The 16,564-nt window shown below is 36.4% G+C and overlaps 1 protein-coding gene across 4 annotated transcripts in view; it reads left to right on the top strand.

Annotated features, from left to right (window-relative positions):
• Positions 1-16,564, top strand: part of LDAH (lipid droplet associated hydrolase) — a 96,852-nt gene that overhangs the window by 54,068 nt on the left and 26,220 nt on the right. For all 4 annotated transcript variants that reach the window (XM_026695350.2, XM_026695349.2, XM_087917904.1 and 1 more), the window contains one exon: positions 12,475-12,715. In XM_026695350.2, coding sequence (XP_026551135.2) covers positions 12,475-12,715 — 241 coding nt within the window. The remainder of the gene's footprint in view (positions 1-12,474; positions 12,716-16,564) is intronic.

The following is a 16,564-nucleotide window of genomic DNA, read 5'->3' as shown; positions in this document are numbered from 1 at the left end:
AGGCCTAGTGCACGAACTCAGATGAAAATACAATTTTTCAACCTGGGCTGAAAAAGTGGAAGTATATAAAAGTGACAGTGATAGGTATATAAGGTCATTCTGTTAGTTTCACCCATCACACATCAAAATGAAGCCACCTAGTAGAAAGAATTATGATATATGTGAGAAAATGTGCATGCTTTGTGTCAAATTGAATAAGAAAAAATATAGCAGATTGGCTCATGACCTTGTGTATTATAAGTAAATGTCTTGATACATGCTCTGGCAAGTACAGTATATATTATGGGAACTGAGATATGAACAAAGCTCTTGGCTCCATGCATGTTTAAAATATAAATTATACCTGAGCTCTACGTTAAAAAAATTCCCACACAATTTGTATACTGCTATTTTAAACTATTAAATCCTGGATGTGGAAGGACAATTTTTAAAACAAAGATCTGAATAATCTTAGTATCAATCACATTGTTTCCCTAGCATTAATTTTTTAAACATTAAGAGTGTAAGTGGAAATATATTTAATCTCATTTCGTATTGAAAATTTAATTTCTTAGCTATGCTGTTGCTCAAGACAAGCACCTCAGAGGAAAGAATACTGTTGATTCCAGAACAATTAAAAAAGAACTGAACCTATATTCTTATTCAAATACTCTCTCTTCTGTACAAAAACTGCTGGTTCTGCAGGAATGCATCTGGTCAAAATCTAATTTGTATTATATCTTCACGTGGGTCAAATCCACTGAGAAATGCATAGAATATTGTTTCTTCTTTTTCATGGAGAAAATAATTACTTGGGGCAAAGTATGTATAAATAAGGTCTGCCCCTAGTTATGTCAATGGATAGTTTATCTATTGCCCTCAGTTGGTTGGTTAATAGTAGCTGAAACAAACCCCCAAGTGAATTGTCATCCCCACACCTGTTTGTATATGAATAATCTTTATCAGTAGTATTCCTACTGTTTTGTGAATCTAGGGTGTGTAAACTATGTGGTAATGACCGTGGGGCATTTTAGAGTTTAGTCCTTTGTGAAATTGGTTGGATTAGGTAACTGGATTGTAATTCACATAGGTGTAGACTGCAAGTAACTAATGAGTGTGATTTTAATCTTATTTTAGCACATGGTAGTCTTGGCCTGATACAGATCTGGATTTAGATCAAAGTATATTTGAAGTCAGGATTGGCAGCAAGTGGTTCTTATGGTAATTCCAAAGGATCTCACCCTAATAGCAAGAACTGTATGCAAAAGATTAGCAGCCTGAGCAAAGCAGGAAACATGTTTTACTTCAAGCTTCAAACAGAATAATTTTACTGAAAAATTCTGCTGGAAAATACTATACTGGCTCTATTTCAAGAAAATACAACTTGAAATTGCTCAAGTCTTCCATCTGAACAAACTCAAAAAAAATTGTGAATGTTCCATTTTTGGAAAATAAGGGGAACACGGGACAAGACTTTTCCCTTCTTTTTTTTTCTTTCACTCCAGGCCATAAGAGTAAGTAATCCTCTATGGGGATTAAGTAAAACAATAATAAAAGTAATCCCTTTACCTGATATTTCTATTGCTCAAATTTCTAGTAGCAGTTAGTATATACTAGCATCTCATCTGCTAAGTTTTTTGCTGGACTTCTCTAGAGCTCTAAATTTCACAAATAATATCATTAACATGACTACAATAGCAACAAAAGTATACTCGGATTCAAATTTTGTACACCAGAAAAGCTTTTGCATCAAGATGGTTTTAAAAAAAAGTATACATGCACACTAAAACTCAGCAGAGCAATCCAAATGGTCCTAATGTAGAATGAATAGTAGTCTTTATATTTGCAACTCAGAAGAATTAGTAGCTGTTTGATTAATTGTAGCAATCCAGACCTGTCTCTAGTAGCAGAGCAATGGCTCTCTTCAGTTTTAAACCATGAGTTTAACTAATTAGTATTTTGCCTCAGCATTCTACTTTTTTACCCTCTCCAGGCTAATAAAAGTAGGGGCATCATGATCCCATCTACTACTGTATTAGGTAAGTTGTTATAAACTAGCCCAATCAAAAGCCACAATATAAATGCACAATTAGTACTATCACAACATTCCTAAAGTGCCACTGAAAGTAGCTGAATTTTGTTTTGAATACAAGTTGGACATTAGTTCAAGCCAAAACAAAACTCGGAACAAAAGAAATTGTTTCAGTCTTAGAACACTAAGAACAGCTATGTTGAAACATGTTTTGTTTCCATTATAAGAAATGATGCAGACCTCCCTCTCTCTCTCTCTCTCTCTCTCTCTCTCTCTCTCTCTCAACAAAAAGCTACCATTGCTTAAATTACATTTGGGGGGAAGGGAGGATATTGGGTTTCTATGACTGATAGGACTGTTTTCAAGTTAAAGTGATCCCAGCAATTAGGACATCCCGATCCAGGATCTTGAGGGCTGAAAAGATTTGGGCAGTTGAAGTGATTATTTACTAATTCCGCGAAGGTCTATGTCTTAATGTCACCAGTGCTTCGTTCTGAGTGGCTCACAATGGTTTCTAAGTTGCACTAGCTAACACTGCTTAACAGTTTGTGATCAATAATTTTTCTGTGTATTTTTTCTCCAATTTTTGAATTGGTTTAAGCCATTTAAATGGATGTTGTGAAAAAGATTATCAAATTAATCCATGTACTTTAATATTGCCCTGTGAAATTCTGTTTCACCACATTCAGGAAGGGGCATCATTATTCTTATACTGAAAATACGTGTTCCCTTTGAACAACATTTCCTTTCCTATCTGCCTAGAATTTGACACAGATATGCTGGAATGTATTACTACAGATGTCATCACATTAGATAAACAAAGCTGCAGGCACTGTTTTAAGATCAGATGATAAAATACTAAAACTGAACAAATTCTGTGGATTTTAGAAGGCTTTGTCTCTTCAGAAAAGCCGCCTCATAAAGCTCTTGTCTAGTATTCCTGTAAATTTCATTGTGTTCTTCTGAAAGATATGCTGGGTATGTTGCTTCTGTGAAGACTAAAACAGATCAAAGTTTTGCCCGTTACAGTTTTGCGCTAGAGTTGTTATACATCAAATAGGATTATTTGTTGGTTGGCTTGGATCTGAATAGACGATTTCTAAATTTGTTTGGTTTGTTTATAATATTTATATTGCCACCCATTTTATGTCGAATTGTGGGCTGCGTCAATCAACTGAATCTCCTGACTGAGCCCCCAGGTGGCCTTTTTGTTGAATATCAGTAGTAGTGTTCATCTCACTGTTGTCATAATATATAAAATTCATTTTGCATGTATGGTTTAAAGCAGGGCTGTTCAAACTTGACAGCTTTAAGACTTGTGGATTTCAACTCCCAGAATTCCTCCTCCAGTCACGTTAGCTCAGGAATTCTGGGAGTTGAAGTCCACAAGTCTTACACTTGCCAAGGTTGAAGACCCTTGGTTTAAAAGGTGCCGGTATATATAGAAGATAGAACATAGAATAATAGGGTTGGAAGGGACCTTAGAAATCTTCTAGTCCAACTCCTTGTTCAAGTACTAGGGGTGATCTGCTCAAGGACTAAGGGTGATATAATAGCAGTCTTCCAGTACTTGAGGGGCTGTCACAGAGAAGAGGAGGGGTAGACCTATTCTCTAAAGCACCAGAGGACTGGACAATAAATAATAGGTGAAATTCATTAAAGAAAGATCCAACTTAGAAGTAAAGAGAAATTTCATGACAGTGAAAAGAATTAATCAGTGGAATGCTTTGCCTCCAGAACTTGTGGATGTTCCATCACTGGAGGTTTTCAAGAAGAAACTGGACAGCCATTTGTCTGGAATGGTATAAGGTCCTCTGCTTCAGCAGAGAGTTGGACTAGAAAACCTCCAGGGTCCTTCCCAATCCTATTATTATATGTTATATATATATTCCTGCGGGCTTGAAACCATTTTATATATTCCTGCAGGCTTGAAACCATAGGTGACCAATTTACAGGCCACATGTGGTTATTAGCTGCTACTGTATGGTTTCAACCTTATCTTGGCTTTGGCTCCATCTTCTGCAAGCAGTAAAAAGGCCTCCCATACGGTAATATGTCCCTCAACTCATATAATTTTTCCCGCTCTGGCTTTAAACGAACAGGTAATTAATACAATACATTAATTCAAATTGTAAATTGTGATTAAATGCATCATTATCCTTTAAAATAACAGTGGGTTTCACTTGTCCGGTAAAGGTTTTTCTATTTCCAAAGCTTGTGATGCATAAAGATTGAGTGCAACATGTCAACAATAAGTGTTACGTTTGTCACAGGTTTGACTTTCATAGATTTCTTCTTCAAAAGTTGGCAGTCGATAGGAAACTATTGTAATTGCTTACAAAACTCCCTTGTTTTGCTTCCTCAAAGCTATCTGACTCTAAATCACCTTAATTTTACATGCACACTTTTTTTTTCAATATGGATCAGTGCTCTGCAGCCATAAGAATTGGAGTTGGAGGAAGCTTTTCTTTCTAGGGGTCATCACAGTGGATCAGTTATCAAAATAATGGATTGCTTCCTGTTTTTGCTGGCTGATCTGATCAGGGCCTGAAGTTTATTGGAAACTTCAAGTTACATACTGAGCATGGAATCCAAGTCATGCATTCTTTTTAGTTGAGGGTGATTACATTAACTGTTTTGCACACATCCCCAAATAATTCAAAGCAAGTTATTCTTCTAAAAGCAAACAAGCTGCAAAATAATTTCTTCCTCAGGCATGGAAGTGACCCTCAACCAGCTGGCCAGTATGTTACTGCCATTGTGTGAGCCAGCAAACTAAGTTGTCTAAGTTGTCTGCTTAGTTTGTGACAACTTAAGGAGTGGTTTTGCCAGTTCTGTGTTTCAGAACATGTATCTTTAAATCAATAGTTGTGATTATGGGGGTTCTGAAGAACAGTGGGTCACCAGGTTAGAACACTGGGCTGACAATCGGTAGGTTTTCATTCAAGAGCCAGCTCCTGCCACCTGGCAGAGTGAATTCCTGTCAGAGACTCCAACTCCTGCCGACCCAGCAGTTTGAAAGCAGATGACCATGAGTAGCTAAATGGATACAACTTTGGTGTACAACTTCATGGGGACACAAAATCACAATAGTGATGACACCAGCAAATCCTATCCCTATGGAAACACTTTGGTGCTTCTGACATGGATCAATCTATCTATCTATCTATCTATCTATCTATCTATCTATCTATCTATCTATCTATCTATCTATCTAAATATATATAAAAGCGAAATACTACTCACACATCATCACAAAATCTCCAGAACCGTAAAGCCTATAAACTTGAAATTTGGCACCTATGTTCCTCTTGGCTTCTAGGTACACACTAAGAAAGGATTTTTCGAAATGGTCATCAGAACATTAGTATTTCATATATTATTATTAACACGCTCTGATGCTAAGGTGTTCTATTTCACCTCCCCACCTGAAAAGAAATCTGCTCCAAATGCAAAACACAGGTAGAGGAGAGGAGTTTCAGTTTCACAGCAACAAGCAGCTTTAGTACAGAACAGTTGAGCTAAGCCACGCCCAGGCTCCTTGCTGTCTCCTTGCTCACACAGCAAATACTCTTTCAGTTTCCAAACAGGCATCAACTCACTCTCTCACACACTGACAGGACATTTGCCAGAGATGAATACCGATGGATGCTGGTAGGCAGAGGCAGAATTTCCCCCCCTTATTTTCCTCCCCCAAAACTAAGCCCGACCACATAGTTTTGTAGCGAAGCACGGGTATTGAGCCAGTATTATTATATGGGGATTCTATCCATTTTCAAAGAGACAGTGTAACTGATAAAAATGTGCCGTAGAACCAAGCAAGATATCAGCGTGATACTGTGGTATATAAAATTATGATAGGCAGGCAGGCAGATACCACAAATGGCCAGTTCGCTTCTTCAACACACAATCAAACATAATTTGGTTGGATAGTTTTCATATCGCTTCTTATGAGCTTATGAAAAAAGTAACTCTGATTTGGGAGACAATTATATAAATTATAGTTTGGGGGAGTTACGTGTGGGAAGTAACTCAGCTATAACTCTGTTTATACAACTATTATAAGACTGGGTAGAACTCTAGAATACATTATTTATGCAACCATAAAATAGATTGTTGTGGTTTCAGTGTACATGCTTTGTTGTTATAGTTGCCAGCTAATGTGTAACAAGCTTTATATATAATGAGATGAAAATTAATAAATATTTGTTATATTTATTTGTTAATAAACATAAAGATGTAGGAATTCCTATCCCAAAGGTGCTTTTTTCAAAGGGCAACTGAACTTTCTTGGTTCTTGTTTTGTTCTCTTTGAGAACATTTTGCTTCTCATCAAACTTGGAAGAGAAACAAAATGTTTTCAAAGGAAAAAAACCAAGAAAATCCAGTCGCCTTTTGAAAAAAGCACATTGGGACAACCTTGACCTGGGATGATTGAGAACCTTCATAGACACATAGAAAGTCCTGATTCATGCATGTAGCCAAACTCTTAATATATATTAATAATAATTAATAATTAATAACATAATTAATAGATAAAAAATTAAAAATTGATACAAAGATGGTCCAGAATGTTGTAATGATTATCAAGATCTCTAGAAGTGAAACAATTATGTGTTTTACAGTGAACTGGTTTAATGTAATGACATGAAACTGCCACGTAATCTGTTATCAGTATTGCATTCCTCTACTTCAGCTGTCTGACATCTTAAAAGAAAAAAGAGGACTGTAGTAGCTTTTTTGTTGTTGTTGTTGCATATAATGCCTTTTTCTTCACCCAGAACCACACTGTGTATGTTGGATGGTTTGCAGAGCTCTCCAGATATAATTCTTCTCTTCCTTTGTGCTAATAGAAGAAATCCTTTCAAAAATACTCTTACCTAAACTATGATATGGCATGGCCTACGGACATTTTTTCCTCCAACCCACAAGAGCAGATGCTTGAAAACTGAGCCACTGGAGCAGTGTATCTATTGGTTGTTAATGTCTCGAAGCCTCCTGGCAACCTCAAGAATGAGACCTGAAAAATAAATTTTAAAATGTCCTTGAAATCTTGATAGCATGATTGATATAACTAAAAAAAATATTAATTTAAGAAGCTGAAGGATCAAACTGTCAAAGGCTTTGATGTATATTAGATGAATGCCCTCCCCACTCCAAAAATAGATGTAGAATAGTGCTTGAGTAAGGTCAACCACTGCTTTCTATGCCTTGAACAGGCAAAGATAAAGTTTGATTCAAGTCAAATATGGCTCCCAGTGACTTCAGGATCCTTCCTGGCAGTACTCTTGACAACACTAGGGAAGAGATTTGTCATCATTACATTCTTTCAGGATCCTTTTTTCCAAATTCTAGTCTAGTTAACCTACAACCAAGGTACTTCCTGGTGGTTTCCATTGAAGTATTAATGAGATTTAACTCTGTTTAGTTTTTGAGATCAGCCAAGTTTAGTTAGATGTTGGAGCACGAAGCCTAAAACAAACTTGCATGGAAATTCAGAAATGGCATTCATCTTCGGGGAATGTTTTGTTTGCTGAATTTTAAGGCAATGGCAAGTATTAGCATACTAAATTTAATAATGCGTGCATCCTGCAGTTTAATTTCATTTAAAATTTCTGAATCCTAAATGCTCCACATTTGTCAATTAATGATAACATAAAGGAAGTACAATAAACTGTTCTCAGTAAGTGATACGTTCCTTTTGCAAAACCTCAGTTTAAACATTCAACCTCTGGTCAAGTTTGTTGAAAGATAAATGCTCAGTTTGCTTTATACATTTAACTTTGGTGAAAATATTCAAGAAATATGCAAAAGAACAGGAATTTTGGAACATCATTCTGAATTCCTGTCAAGAATTTCCTCATCATTAGATCATTGGAAACTCCTGAGGCCATTTATTCTTTTGACTCTAATCTTAGATTTCTGTTTAAAAAAAAGTTTTATTATATATGGCTGTCATGTATCACCTGAATGATTGTCTTCAAAGAAGCTCATTGCACAATAATAATAGTTCCAGGATTATTCTTATCGTATTTGCAGATGGATTCCAGTTAAATACAAATTGAAATATTCCCTGTCGAATGATATTCCAAATGAGTATAACTTTTGTCACTAACAGATATTCAGATAGAAATCTCAAACTAATGTAGCATCAGTTGGTGATACAGACAGGGTTGGACTAAGTTAGGACCAGTCCTTTATTACAGTATTTCAAGGCACTGTGAAATCTCTGAGGGACTTGGGCAGTTCAAAAATGAGAAAAATCGAGAAATAAATTTAGGCAAGGTACATTTCTATAATGTCTGGATTACCCAAAGAAAAACTGCAGCCTATTATTCTATAGTTTATGTAAAAATTCTAGAATTTGAAAATATAATTCAACATACTTATTCTTGATATTGCCTATCAGCTTTCCCCTTAAGAGGACAGGCAAGATAAGAATGATTTACTGTGCAATATCTTAAAATTATAAAGATTTCTCCAAAAAAAGGAGATTAGGTTTAGTTCACAAAGGGACATGGATTTCCTGAGGACTTCTGGTTTGAAGGGCTTCGGCGATAGACAGAAATCCTTAATCATGCGTGGTGTCTGTCTGGGCTCACCGCTGGAGTGCCCCGAGCCGGCTGGTTTTGGGGCTAAGCCACCCCGTAGAGGTGGTAAAGAGGGGGGAGACCACCAGCAGGGTTGAGGAGAGCCGCATTTCTCCTCCTCAGCTGCCCATTACTCCCTTTCCCGAAGGCGGTTGCAACGGTGGTCAGAAATGGCCACTACAAAGGAGAACTCAACTGGAAAAGAATGTGCAGGAGGAAGATAAGAAGTGAAAGTTTTGGCTGACCGGGTTAAATTGTAAAAGCAACAACTAAGTTATCCTAGAATTTAAACTTACAAAAAATAACATCACTCCCCAAAAAGAGTCGGAAGCAGCGAAGGAAAGTGAAAAGGGAAAGGTTTGGCTTTTTTTTTCTTCTCTCTCCTTCCCTATACTGACAACTAAGAGACTTAAATAAGAAATCGGAAAAATCCGCTTTGACATCAATATGCAATTAAGCTGAAAATAAAACAAAATGCCAAAGGGATAATAAAGATTTCTGGACATTAAAAAAAATTTTTTTCATAAGCAGGAAGGGAGAGAAAAAGAATAAGGGCAGGATTTGGAAGAGGGAGGAGACTGCCTGGAATTAAAAAGAATCTACAGTAAAACTTCAACAAGACTTCTAAAAGATACATTTTAACTAAAACTTTGAAACTAAATAGTAACCCCAGGAAGAGAAAGTGAAAAAAAAGAGCAAAAAAGAAACAGCTTGCGTGTATTTGGATTATTTGGTGATCTTGGGATTCTTGGTTATTATATTTGAATGACTAAAATCAATCGGGTGGTTGTTTAAAAATTTATACAATGGCACCACTTCTGGATGAATTGAAAATGGAACTTAAAAAGTACAAAGAAGATGCACAAGAAGGCTTTTGGCTTCGTTTTTCAATTCTTAGAAATTGAGATTTGGAACTATGAGAAACAACAAGAAACGACTGCAAAACAAGAAGACTGGGACAAAGAAGAAGCCATCTGTAATGAACAAGCAATTTTGATGTGGGGAATAAAAAGGAAAGGGGGGAAAGAGAATGGAGAATTTAAGACTTAAAAAAACAACCAAAGAAAAGAAAAATAATTTGAAAAATAAGTATAATACTGGAAAGCAACAGAAAAGGAGAATACAGAAGAGAGAAATAGAGGTAGAGGTAGAGAGACAAGGGGGTAAAAAGGGGAGAGGGAAGAAGAGAGGGAAGAAGAAAAGGAAAAGAAGTTACAAAGGACCGGAGCAAGATATAGAGAAACAGGACCTATTTAGAGATAATGGGTGAAAATCTAACTGAAAAAGGGACTCTGTAAAAGTACATAAGATTGTATTGTTATATTAGTAATAGAAATAACTTTAGAAAATTGGAAACAACGTATGATTAAAATGAGGGATAAAATAGTCAGTGTAATTTAGTGAAATGTTTGTGAATAAAATAAGTGAGAAAATTGAATTAGGAAGGAACGGGAACATTTTAATTAGTTAATGTTTTATAAAATATAAGTGAAGGGGGGGAATTAACTATGGAAAGTGTATAATTGTTCCCATAGAAGTATGATATTTAATTGAAAAGTAATGTTAAAGATGTTAAGATTTTAATGAATGTTAATATTAATGATAGAATTGAATTGGAATGGAATGTTGTTTTAATTATATACATTTATAATTTTTTCTTTTTTTAAGAATACAGTGTGTATTTTAAGAATGTACCAAGCAGAATCCGAATGGAAGTTATGTATTATATTGAATGTTACAACTTTAGGGAAAAGATATAAAGGCGTCATACTCCAATCAGTAACTACAGGAGAAATTTTGTTTAACGAGAAAAGATAATAGATAATTGAAACAGGACAGACAAAAAATATGAATGCAATGGTTTGAATTGAGATGAGATAATTAAAATAAAATTAAGAAAATTAAAAGAGGGGAGAAGCTATGCAGAAAATGTAAAATAGTAATAAGATATGGAATAGAATATAAAAATGAACCTGAACCTGAATTTCTGTCTGTACGAAGAAATGTAACCCTGGATTACGCTACTTTCAAAAAAAGATGTTTTATTTGTATTTTTTTTCTCTTTGTGAAAACTCAGATAAAATTTACAAAAAAAAAGGGGGGGGACATGGACTTCCTCATTGATAAAAGTCGTATTTTGAATATGAATATAAACACTATTATCACAATATCTCATGTAGCTTTAGGTACGTATGAATCTTACAGCTTTTTCCAACATGTTTCATTTATTACTCTATCATTAAGGTCTGCATTCTTTTTTTTTTCACTTACATCATCAGTCCCATAAATTGCCTTAAAATCGTTGAGATGAAAGATATATGCACACCATGAAATATTCTAAGTGTTGAAGGCCAAGAAAACATGGAGCAGATTTCTTCACATTTGACTTAAACTTTATGATTTAAAGTCTCCTATTGCTGATCCACTAGGAGAAAAATCACCTTGGAGAATGGGGAAGGAAACTAGACTATAGTAGGTAACTCTCTGGCATGAATCACATCTTTCCTAAGGAACCATTGACTGGATGATAAGGCCCTTGATTTTGTAAATGAAAACAACAATTTGAGCATCATTTCCCTAACGAATAACAATATTTATGGTCTAGACCATCCTTTCCCAATCTGTTACTTAGCAGGCATGTTTGCAGACCACATTCCTATTTTGATTTCTGCCTTTTCACAACAATTTGAACCTAGGTACATATCCTTACATACCGGCCATAATTTTTGGCTTAATCCCATATGTAAGAGGTAGATTAAACCACTCTATAATTAGAACATTGTAAAAAAAATAACAAAAAAGAGCTGATTAATTTTCATGAAATAATGTGTAGACCTATGAGGCGTAAAATCCGACCCAAGCCATCAGTCGAGCATCCTGCTCAAAATCATTTTTAGAGAAACCTATGTAATTTGGCTCTTAAATAATTATATCAGATGAGGTATTCTCCTACAGCCTTGCCCCTCCCAGAAAGTAGAACAATTATGGAAGTGGTATTATTTTTTATTTCCTTCTAAATAATTTGTAAGTTTTTGCCTACCAGTGAAATTAGAAGGAATCTTAGCAACATTTCCCTGACGTTCCCATTTTGAGATACAAATCCTTAATGGAAAGTTTATGGGTTTACTAATGAAAATACAACTTTTAAAAAAGATAATATTTTGCAGGCTTCTTCTATAAAAGAGCAATTAAAGGACAAGAATTTGAGATCTGAGTTATTTGGTCAGAGACAGGAAAGAAATTGTTCAATAGAATAGACATGTCCTTATTTCTACAGACATATATGTATATTTGTGCATGGCTGCACCTGAATCTGTAAAAGAAGGCATAGCATGAGCAGACTTTTGCAGCAAAGCTTTTTGTTAAAAAAAATATTAGATATTACATCGGAATGTGTGTGTGTATATGCTTGGACTGCATTCTAATAAGAGAGCAGAAGTGATTTGTACACAAATACGTTCCATTTTTCTCTGAAGAATAGGATAGCAAATTCCTTTTTAAAGAATGGTTTGACTAGAAAAAATTAAATTTTGACAGTGATCCACTGAATCTCAAGAGTGGAGCATACTCAAAGTTAGATCCTTTGTTAGCGGCCAGTAAGGAGCCAGAGGTTGATAAGCTTTGTCTACTTCTACAAAGATAAAAATCCTACTGAATCCAATGGTGATTTCTCTCAGTTAAGGATACAGTTCTAAGGATAGACTTCATAGGAGTCATAACAGTACACTTCAACTAATTTTAAAGGAATTGTGCTGGGTAGAAAAGGGAATTGTGCTGGGTAGAACTACTCCAGTAGTCCATATTGTGTATCGCATGTAAAGTTTTCTCTCCTATACCTTGTTCACTCTTTTTTTACTTTTTCTGCCTTTTTAGATTCTCCGCAGCATCCTTCTCTTCCCTACAATAGAACGCATGGCAGAATCCCCACAAGGCAGGCTCCTGACTCCCCTGCTCTGCCAGCTCCGTTATATTCTGTACATTCCTATATATTTGGCCACCCTTTTACCAGAAAGTGTCAAAAGCTTCTTGGTCCGCTTTGCACTGAATCAGCAGAAATGGAACGATCAAACTTTGGTAACAACAATAACGAACCTGCTTAACATGGATTGTATTGGTGAGTAGGACCAGCACATGAGGCTCTTCTAAATTATCTGATCTAACATGCATTTTTATCGTTAAAAAAAAATAATGTATTCGGTAGCAGTATGGGCATAAGCCAAGGGAAAAGTGCCTTTTTCCTCCAGCAAAAATGGGTAGGTGGAAAAAAGTTGTTTGTTTGTTTATTCAACTTGTTTATACCATCAATTACTGAAGTCTCTTGGTTGTTTATAATATATGACATGATCTGCAGTATTTGGAACTTGTACTGTTGTTGCAGCCTGTAAGCCTGGGATATACAAATTTTTTCTGTATAGTATCTTCCTTTGAAGTAAAATGTTTCTTGAAATTTATCTCTCCCTTCATTATTTTTATACGCGCACACACACACAAACACATAAAACATGTGTGTGTGTGTATAATTTATGTATGTATGGCATTCAGCTTTGTTCGGGTATTTTCTGACGTCATTGTGCTTTTAAAGTTGTAGCAACGTTTTGGCAGAATCTCATCTGCCATCCTCAGGCTTCTGTATAGTGTTTGTCTGTGAGATATATATGTTTTCTTATGTTTCCACTGGTATTTATATGTATGGTATTCAGCTCTGTTTGGGTATTTTCCCACGTCATTATAGTTGTGCTTTTAAAGTTGTAGTGACGTTTCGGCAGAATCTCATCTGCCATCATCAGGCTTCTGTATTGAGATATACAGAAGCCTGATGATGGCAGATGAGATTCTGCCGAAACGTCACTATAACTTTAAAAGCACAACTATTAAGATGTGGGAAAACACCCGAAGAAACCTAAATACCATACATATATACATACATACATACATACATACATACATACATCATTGCTGTGGGCTAAATTGGAAGTTTATTCTCCAACAGTTCCCTGTGCTTATTGCTTATTGTTATATTGCTGCCAAGGCTCCCTGTCCTTATAGGATAAGTTAAGAGGGAGCAAGGTTTGAGAAAAAGTAGGAGGGAAATGCTGAAAAGCATCTCTTTCTCAATTCTGCTGATTAAAAATACCTTCTGAATCAGAGCCTTCCATCATTGACAGGAAATTAATCAGAAATGCAACTCAGAAAATTTACAAAAGCAAACATCTCCAGAGGTGTTTTTATAGATGTATTCCATGTTTCCTAAATAGTGCTTGTTGTCCCATTCTGTTTTAAAATCTTAAACCTTTTTGCCCCCTTTTTTATAACTTTAGAGCCAATTCCTCCTCTGCTATATTTCAGAGGTGCAGTTCCTGAAAATATATGTTGCTGTTCCCACTATTTTGAAGTTGAAAGAGATGATAATTGAGTGGTAAGCCTTAAAATAATGCTTAACTGTAACCTTCAAAAGAAAAGACCAGAAAAAATTGGGAAATCCTATTCCCACCCCATTGTATAAAGCAGTTGTGACTATTTTGCATCTTTTTCAAAAAAAAATAACAAATGGAAATTTATCAAGAAGAAATCTAACTGGGAACTTGGGAGAAGTTTCGTGTCAGTGAAAACAATTAATTATTGGAACGGCTTCCCTCCAAAAGTTGTGGATGGTCCATCACTGGAGGTTTTTAAGAAGTGATTGGACAGCCATTTGTCTGGAATGGTAAAGGTTCTCCTGCTTGAGCAGGGAGTTGGACTAGAACAGGGGTTGCCAATCTTTTGGACCTCAGGGACCACCAAACTCGTAATTTTAAATCCCACGGACCAGAGACCCTGGGAAAATCCCACCCCCCCCTAAAAAAAGTATGCAAGACAATTCCCCACCCCGTTTTCCTACCGATCAATCATTCTTTATTTGGGATCACAGGATACTGTCTCCAGCTCTGTTCTCGGGTGTGTGTGGGGGGGAGAGAGAGAGACTTTTGGCTTCATGCAAGGAAAGTAGCAGAAGTGGCAGAAGTCTTTCTTTCTCTCCCCCAAACTCCATCAGAAACGAGTCTTTGTGAGTCTTTGTCGCACCGCTTTGGCACAACCTCTTGGAGCAGGAGGCCTTGCAGGGTCCCAAAGACTCATTTCTGGCAGAGTTTGGGGGAGAGAAAGAAAGACTTTTGCTGCTTTCCTTGCGTGCAGCCAAAAGCAGAAGAAGAAAGAAGCAGAAAGAAGCAGCCCAATGGCATGGCCAGGAATGTGGGGCGACTGGGGCAAGTTCCCCCCTTCCGCCCTTTCCCCTCTCCCCTCACTACCTCGTGTTGTTCGCAGTGCAAGTGATGCAAGCCTTGTGTTCCCGCAAGCCATGTGGGTGGTGCAGCCTTGTGTTCCCACACAGCCGGATTAATTGCTTTTGGGGGGGATGCTTTGGGAGTGACATTTCTCTGCGGACCAACAAAATTTTCTTGTGGACCACAAGTGGTCCCCAGCCCACTGGTTGGTGACCACTGGACTAGAAGACCTCCAAGGTCACTTCCAACTCTTGTTATTTTGCCATTCATCTCAGCGTCTTCTGAAGAATTCTTCAAAGAATTTGTTACAAATAGGTTCTTTAGCCAGATAGAAATCCCCAACATTTTAGTGAATGATATATATAATTGCATGTATCAGTTTAATCAACTATATAATAGAGATTCTGGGAAGCAAGGTCTGCATGGATAAAACCTGTGATGGATGAGAAATTTGTTTATTATTAAATTAAACTTAATAACAGAAGCAATCGGGTTTGTTCCATGTCATCTTTACAGGTGAAAGAGTGGGAGGTGTTCCATTTTACATTCCATACCTCATTCCTTTGGACAACATGGTATCATTTTTGTAAGGATTATAATTTTGAAACTTAGCATGGTGGGACTGTCATGCTTGTTCTTTCACAGCTAAATGGGCCATTGCCAGACTCCTGTCTGGAAGGAAGCATAGAAAACATTGATCATGCAATGATCAGAGAATGAGTTCTTGGGGATTTGATCCTCTGGCAACTTCCTATTTTTTATGTAATAAAACCCTTTTGGGAATGACTGGTTTTATTTGGCTGGACTTTAAATAATTTGGCTGGACTTAAATTACTAGCAGCCTTTAAATAAAATTAAATATTCGTTGATTTTAATGAGTCGCCTTCCTTGGAAATGAATCATTGTGGTTGGCTGAGTTGAAAGGAAATGCCCACAAACATTAAGACTATGAGAGTAAAGGGGTTTTATACAGTAACAAACTCCTAGGCTTCCTGTATAGGTAAGTAATCTAGGAAGTGGCATGTCCTATACCATCTGCTTCAGATTAGCAGTAACTGACAATATCTTGGTCAGCAATCATGGCTATTTTAACTTGGCTTTACCAATCTGTGAGTGTGCAGTGAAATAAAATTGGAACAAACATTATATCCATTTGCCCTTCAATAATCCATTAGGTATGGTTTAGAAATGTGCAACAAATGAATTTATATCTCCTTTCCAGGAGGTTTGTGTTAACTAACTCATTAAAACTGTATGTGTGTGTGTGAGTGTGTATGTGTTACCTTTGGCATTAGTTTCTTTCTAATTGCTGTAATTGCAATAAAATCCATGATGAGAAGAGAAGGTAAACGTTTCCTTTAAAATAAGGTCTTTCCTAGCACAAACTAACCTGCCAGGGACTCGTTACCACGTCCGGACCTTACTCACAACAATATGTTTTCTCTCCTCTAAAAAGGAAATGAGATTTAGAAAACCTAATTATAACAAGACTAAGTGCCCAGCCCGCCTTCCATCAAACTCAAAAAGTAAAACACCATTTAGAAGTGGCCTCAAGCAAAGTCTTGGTTATGTTGCTGTTAATGGGAGAATTTCAGCAGAATAAAACATAAGCTTCAAAGTACATAGGAAGTTACAGCAATCAGGAAAGAAAGCATGGTGGTCAACAATATACCATTCAGCGTTTAGCTAAAAAAAAATAAACC

This window comes from Pseudonaja textilis, chromosome 1 (assembly GCF_049901715.1).
Source record: "Pseudonaja textilis isolate UNSWEBS1 chromosome 1, rPseTex1.2, whole genome shotgun sequence".
NCBI lineage: Eukaryota > Metazoa > Chordata > Lepidosauria > Squamata > Elapidae > Pseudonaja > Pseudonaja textilis.
This window is presented reverse-complemented; position numbering and strand designations above follow the sequence as displayed.